General features: G+C 42.9%; 1 protein-coding gene across 1 annotated transcript in view; it reads left to right on the top strand.

Moving 5' to 3' along the window:
• The window catches only part of LOC139763828 (caspase-8-like), a 20,148-nt gene extending 12,625 nt beyond the window's left edge, over positions 1–7,523 (top strand). Inside the window, 4 exon segments of the mRNA XM_071690145.1 lie at positions 1–511; positions 1,669–1,830; positions 2,171–2,328; positions 2,330–7,523. The exon segment at positions 1–511 is cut by the window's left edge and continues 662 nt beyond it. Of these exon segments, the coding sequence (XP_071546246.1) occupies positions 1–511; positions 1,669–1,830; positions 2,171–2,328; positions 2,330–2,392 (894 nt within the window). The 3' untranslated portion in view covers positions 2,393–7,523.
• The last annotated feature ends 247 nt before the right edge of the window (positions 7,524–7,770 follow it).

Raw genomic sequence — 7,770 nt, 5'->3', positions numbered from 1 at the left:
GACAAACTCAATCGAGTGTACACAGACAATCTCGAGAGCCTCCTCGAGAGGCTGAGCGAAGTGGCTCCATCCGAGGAGGAACGGTGCAAGGTGGCGAGACTCGCCGACTTCCTCAACATCTACCCCGGCGAGTGTCGGCCGCCTGGACTGTGCATCGTCTTCTGCGTCACCAAGGACAGGCCAGGGGCGGAGGGGGAAATAAACAAGGTTGGGAAGGTCTTCAGGGAGTCTCTAGGCTACACAGTCGAGATCGTGAAGAACCCGAATAAAGTCACCCTCGAGGAGTGGGAGATGAAACTGGAGAAGCAGAAGTACCGGTTCTACGACTCGGTGGTGTACTGGTTCATGAGCCACGGCACCGGGGAAGACATTGTCTTGGCCGACGGCGAGGGATACAACCGCGACCTCGCCATCAACAACTTCTCCAAGATTTTAAACTTCAGGAAGAAGCCCAAGATATTCTTCATGGCTTCCTGCCGAGGGAAAGGCGCCATACCTGTCGAATGTGAGAGTGAGTGCCCGTACACCTCTGAATATATGATGGAAAAAAAAAAGGTCCAAAACATTTTTTTTTTCTTGAGATTTAGCCTGGAACATTTTCCATCAGTACAAAAAAAAATTCTGAATTTTCTTTTTTTTTTAGTACATTTAAATGGCTTTATTCGATTTAGCCGCTGTATCTTGCTGATATACAACAAGTCCAATAGTGTACACCGCTGTACAGAAGTGTACAACCCTGAGTATTGTGGATCATAAAAGCAATATACAGAACACCCTCGTCATGACAAACTAGCTGATAAAGAGAACAGCTAACTAGGCGAGCTTTCCTCCCTCTTTCCTTCACGTCACAACGTTACATACACGTCAATAGTTAGGGGGTAACATGGGAACCTGTCAGAATGCCCGAGGGAGGGATGGTGTGCGTACAGGAACGAAAAGGTCGGCGGAAACTGCTGACCTTACGAACCGCATTCGTCCGTAGCGACTCAGTCTGTGGTGCAGCGCCTCTCCTCCCAGTGGTGGGTTACGTATCTTACTGATGCGTATGACGTTGACTTGTCACATTTCCCCCAGAGTTCTGAGCGCGCCTCTCTCTCTCTCTCTCTCTCTCTCTCTCTCTCTCTCTCTCTCTCTCTCTCTCTCTCTCTCTCTCTCTAGCGGCTCCTCGAGTGATAATTATTCAAGCTACACACACCAGCACACATGGTAAAAATTTCATGGGGCGCTATGACCCTTGCAAGGGTCAAGACCTTTTAAGCATTCTGTTAAAAAGTAAGTGTGTGTGTGTCTGTGTGTGTGTGTGTGTGTGTGTGTGTGTGTGGTCAACTCTCACGTAAGTTCCTCGGGGCAGGAAGACCTGTTCCAAAGCAACCACATCTTAGGCTCACTTAAGTGAGGTAACTCACGAATCTACATGTCATGATTATCAAATTTATTATTTTCCTTACTATATATATATATATATATATATATATATATATATATATATATATATATATATATATGTAAAGGTGGTGTTCCCCAAACGAATGACAGGAGTAATAATAATAATAACAATAATGATAATAATAATTAGTAATGATAATAATAATGATAATTAATGATAATGATAATCACCACCCTCCACGACACCTTCTTATTCACCTCTCTCCTTCCTCTGCCGCTCAGGAGGCATGACCGTGGCGGCGGACGGCAAGAACGAGGGCAAGTCCCCGTTCAGTGAAATCCCCGACAGCTGCATCGACATCACCGTCGTCTACTACGAGATGGATCGCCTCATAGCCAACTCCACCCTCCCCGACCAGAGCTCCTTCAGGCTGGACAAGGGAGGTGAGGGGTGACGGTTGTTATCGTGCATGCCACGTAGCGTGAAGGGAACAAGCGCATGGAAATGGCATTATACACACAAACAAACATACAAACACACACACACACACACACTGCTCCAATTGGCTCTATCCCTTGCATGCCTCCGGGTCCCGATCCCTTAACCTTGGCTTTTTTCCCACACCACCGTTCCAAACCCACACCTCCCTCCCTCCCTCCCTCCATGCAGAACGCCAATAACACGCACAAAGAAAACGGCTTTTGGTTGGCGGTTCAAGCCTTCACTGAAATCGACCATAACAAACTCTGAAACTTTTTTTTTTTTTCCCCTCTCCTTCCACAGATGAAAGTTCGGGAGGTTCCTTGTACGTGGATATCGTCTGTCAGATGCTGAAAAAACACCGTGGAAAGAGCATCACCGAAGTCCTAGAGAGGGTCTGCAACAAGATGCACCAGATTCTGTTCAACTGCAAGGACCTGGTCGAGGGGGAGGTCAAGCAAGGCGTGCAACTTCGAGAGCACGTTACAAAAGACCTTCCTCGTCCCCAGCAGCTCCTCCCCTTAGAGCTGCCAGGCGAAGGCGCTCCTTAAATGGAGCCTCTCTGCCGGACGTATATGCACACAAGTTCCACCATACTGAAAAGAGCTGACTCTCACTTGTGTCTACGTTCCATCATACTGAAAGGAGCTGACTCTCACTTGTGTCTACGTTCCATCATACTGAAAGGAGCTGACTCTCACTTGTGTCTACTCACAGGAAATGTATTCTTGACACGTGTAAAGGATACAATTCCACGAAAATTTCCCCCCACCCCCGCTCCCTCCCTCTCAGACTAGTTAATTAAGGTGTTCTATTTATTGTCAGCGGGTGTGTTCGGATGCATGCCACATGACTTCCATGGTTATTACCCGATTTAGACACACGGTACTTGAGAATGTTAGCGGACTTTCCTTATCCTAAAGGGAAGTGAGTGTGGTGACAGTACGCTTCGCAGTCCATTGGCCTTTCTGGGTCATTCTTGTTCTTATCAAGACGGTCTTACTTAAACATATCATGGCTTTTGGGCTCCCCTCCCATGACCATTTTCACTGGTTGTCAGGATTATCAACTCATTGTTAGATATTATTTTTTTCATTATCTTTTGTAAATATAACCCATTCCCCCAGATGAAGAACGACCCATCCACTCATACACACACACACACACACACAATATATATATATATTCCTATGAGTCCACGGGGAAAATGAAACACGATAAGTTCTCAAGTGCACTTTCGTGCACTTTCTGATGTCAAAAAGTCTTTTTGCAATTTAGAGAAGTATGGTAAAACATCTGATGATGAAATTAATATCTGTAAGGGTTTAGTGTATGAGAGTTTGTGAAAACCAGTGGATCCTAGTTGTATTTGTGAAATGATAGCTTTTTCCCGTCGAATATAAATGATTAGCGACAACTTACGAATCTAATATTTGTATTCATTGTTGCCCTAAAAGACAATGACATACATATTACTGAAGCAGATAAGGCTAACACTGTTGTGATTATGGACAGAAGTAATCATTTATCTAAAATGAATGATCTTTTGAATGATGACACAACATATTTTAAACTCAGTAAGAATCCCCTAGATGTTGATTCCCATTTCAATAAAGAAATGAAGTTGTTGTTGAAAGGTAATGATTCTCTTATCAAAAGTTTATCATCTTTGTCCCCTTCATTGCCATATATGTTTGGACTTAACAAAACACATAAACAAAATTTTCCAGCAAGACCTATAGTGAGTTCAGTAAGCTCCATCACATATAAATTGCCAAATGGTTAGTTTCTTTATTAAACCCTTTATTAAATTCTTATATCATGAACAATGTATATTTAGTTAACAAGCTTAACAATATCAATGTTAATTTTGATTTCAAACTTGTAAGCTTTGACGTTTTTTCGCTGTTCACAAAAGTTCCAGTTGATGACCTTTTAGAATATTTATTTGGTGTTTTGGATGATATTCATTTACCTGTTTCAAAGTTTGTTTTTACTGAACTGATAAAATTGTGTATAAAAGACAGTGTATTTCAATTCAATGGAGAATATTATACTCAAAAATTTGGTATGGCAATGGGTAACCCTCTTTCACCTGTTCTAAGTAATCTTTATATGGAATTCTTTGAAACAAAATTACTAAAGGACATCTTACCTTCTAATGCAATTTGGTTTAGGTATGTAGATGATGTTCTTTGCGTTTGGCCAACAAATGAAAATTTGCAAACATTTCACCCCTTACTGAGCAATTTTGTACCTTCCATCAAATTTACTGTAGAAAATGAAAATAATAGTATGTTACCATTTTTAGACTGCATGATCCATAGGCAAGGAAACAAGTTTAAGTTTAGCATATACAGAAAACCTACCAGTGTATGCTTATATATTCATTATTCCTCATCTCAACATGACAGAGTTAAATTATCATCATTTCAATCTATGTTCCTTAGGGCATTGCGTATTTGCGGTCCAGAGTTTATTGATGATGAGTTTAAGAAGATATATTCTATTGCATCTAAGTTAAAGTACCCTAGATCTTTCATTGATAAATCTCTTAAGTTAGTAAAGAAATCATCTTATAGAGTTGAACCCAAACCTCCCATTGACACCAAGAATCTTTTAGTTCTCCCTTTTGATATTAATTTTACTTTACTTCCCATGCTGCTTAAATCCTTTAATGTAAATGTCGCCTTTAGCAACAATAATACTATAAAGAATATCTTAATTAGGAACTCACCAGAAAATTCTCCTGGATGCATCTATAAAGTGCCATGCTGAAATTGTAATAAGTTTTATGTTGGGCAGACTGGTAAGGATCTTTCTGTTAGACTTAAGCAACATGAATATAGTATACAGTAAGAACAGGACAAGAATCAAATGCCTTGTTTAATCACGTTAAAAACTACGATCAATGTATTGACTGGAGTAATGCCATATGTTATTAACTCTAACTCCAGTATCACGAGAAGTATTATTGAATGTAATATTATCAAATACACAAAGAATTATAACCTTAATATTAGTGAAGGTCTATACAAATTGGATAGCTTTATTGTTGATAAAATTTGTAAACAATTTCCCTTCTTGTCCACATAAAAGTTTATGATACGCTCGTTGTCTGTCTTGGACAATTACGTGTTTACCAAATGGCATCCTAGCTAAGTCTCTTCTTTGTATATCAGCTGACTTATACTTTTTTCTTGTATCTCCCCTGATGATGTGATTATTACACGAAAGTGCACTTGGGAACATATCGTGTTTCATTTTCCCCGTGGACTCATAGGAATATATATATATATATATGTATTAGTCGTCGAGTGTTACCGGACTCCGCCTGCTCGAGGTTACACCGCGCGAGTGAAAAGGCACCTTGGCGAGGCTGTATCATTACGGGTAGAGTCTCGTCGGAGAAAACCTCACTCCAAAATACTATTAGTAACGCAAGATTGAGATGGAGCCATTAGAAAAGTTCCAGGAGAGACTGGTTCAAGGGTCATCATAAATAATTCGTCGGCCCGCAGTCAACCCAGCTGTTCATCCTCCTGCTGATGTGAACACAGACTCGGCCAGAATGAAGTCACCCTCAGCGAAGCTGTTGTACCACCAAGGGATGGGAAGTAGCAGGTCTCGTCGAGGACCTTCTCGCTCCGACGGACACCGTCATTTCCCATGCTCCTGCATGGGAAGCAGCCTCAGAGAGGGAGGAGGAGGATCCCCCCACGTCAGGAGCGCGCCCCGATGGACACCGTCATTTCCCCTGCTCCTGCATGGGAAGCAGCCTCAGAGCGGGAGGAGGAGCAGCCCTTCCCCGTCAGGAGCGTGCTAGGATTATATGATTATAACACAGAACTAACTAACAAAGTGCCAAAGCGAACTGTCGGTCGCCGACGGCAGAACCCCAAAATGTCTGTCAAGCCCAGCTCACAAGTGTCAATTGATGACGGTGTCGTGTGTGACGACCTGGCTCAGACAGATTCTATTTCCTTCTGTTAATCCCCTGAAGCCACAGTCGCTTCTGACCTGGATTAAAACCGAAGCGATGAATGTAATGTAAAGCGGTCCCTCGCCAATCACGCAACGGTCCAGAAGGCTGGAGGCATCCAAAAATATAAACGAATATTGAAGGTTATATTAAATCCCCTTTGGCGGCGCTAAACGCCATTACAAGGGAATAGCGACATCTAAAGGGAAAGAGAGAAATTGAAAGTTTGCTTAAAAGACCCTTTGGGGGTGCCTAAGTCCAGTAGAGTGGCATGGCGGCATGCAAAAAAAAGAAAAAAAGAAAAAAAGAAAAAAAAAGAAATTGAAGGTTTGACTTAAATCCCCTTTGGCGACGCCAAAGGCCATTACAGGGACATAGTGGCATCCAAAGGCAGACAAATTGAAGGTTTACTCTAATGCCCCTTTAGGGATGCCAAAGGCCAATAGAGTTGCTTGAAGGCATCCAAAAATAAAGAGAAATTAAAGGTTTAATTTGAATCCCCTTTGGCGACGCCAAGGACCATTACAGGGGCATAGCGGCATCTATAGGCAAAGAGACAAAATGGAAGGTTGACTTTAATGCCCCTTTGGGCATTAAAGTCGTTTCGCTCCTCTGTAAACATTTATGATAAGTCTGACATTTCCCGGCAGGGCGCACTAATAATAACAAGGTACAGACAGATCCGCTGCACGTCAGTTATCTAGAACACTTTCATTCAACAGTCACAAAGTAACCCCTTAAAACTATCATTTAAGGTAGGTTTATCCAATTCTCCCACCACCACCACCCGCCCCCCGCCTCCCAAACAGCACCCTGAATCTTAGAAAACTACCTCGGTAGTTTCTTCTTCTTCTTCTTCATCGTGTGTTTGGTATGAGACGAGCACCAAGTTATCGTACCTGTTATGCCCGGAAGCGCACGACCCTTGTTGTATGACGGTAGAACCCCTGAGCACGATGTGACCTGGCCTTTAAATAATAATCCGAGCCTTTTGGGTAGGGCCACACAGACCAAACAATCATACCCCCTCCCCCTCAAGAAAAAAAAAAAAAAGCAGCATCGTCATGCTCAAAGGGGTCGCAACTTCGGGCTTAAAGCGGCCATAGAAAAAAGCTCAAAAAAAAAAGGAAAAAAATAAAAAAATAGCCTCCAAATGTCAACAATTTCCCCCTCCCTCCACCGGCCGTCGACGTGTTCAGGGGGTAATGCACTGGGCGTTCGGTGCACAAGAGTTTACACCTCCTTTTGAACATCCCCATGAGTCAGTTACGTGCTTGTCCTCTCCACCTTTTGATCGCCCCGAGCGCGCGTGTCCCCTCCCACCGCCCGCGGGATTCTGCTCCATCGACGGCACGGTGATAACCTCCTCTCCTCCCCCCAACTCCACACCCCCTTGAAGCGCCTCCACGTCAACATCGTACAGGAGGAAGAGACCGTCTCTCTCCACCACTCCCGACGCTTGAATTTAAAGAGTCTGGCTATCGCAGCGCCAGAGGCGTTTACGTCATGCTCAAGGGTCGTACTTGTCGTGGGGGGAACCAACGTGTTTATCATTGGTCGTACCACTGTGCATCTTGAGGGTCGTAGTAACGTGCTCAGGGCTGTACCCATCGCGCGCAACGGTCGTACGGGCACTGAGTTCAAGGGCGCAAAAAAAAAAAAAAAATAGACAAATGTAAAAAGAAAAAGAAAGAGAAAAATAGAATCACCTACACGGATGAGTGACTTACAAAAAAAATATCATACGTCTATAACTTGACACTCTAACTAAAGCTTAGCTGTAAAACAGGAGTTTGTGACACAGAGCATATAATCCACGTGGGAACAGAAAATCGTATAAATGACTACCAACCAAAGTCTAAAAAGTAAAGGTCTTTTTTTTTTTACTGAAAATAAACAGTGTTGACACTAAATTAGGAAC

Source organism: Panulirus ornatus, chromosome 48 (genome assembly GCF_036320965.1).
Source record: "Panulirus ornatus isolate Po-2019 chromosome 48, ASM3632096v1, whole genome shotgun sequence".
In the NCBI taxonomy this organism is placed as follows: Eukaryota; Metazoa; Arthropoda; class Malacostraca; order Decapoda; family Palinuridae; genus Panulirus; species Panulirus ornatus.
The sequence above is the reverse complement of the archived record's forward strand: the minus strand, read 5'-3'. Positions and strand labels throughout refer to the sequence as shown.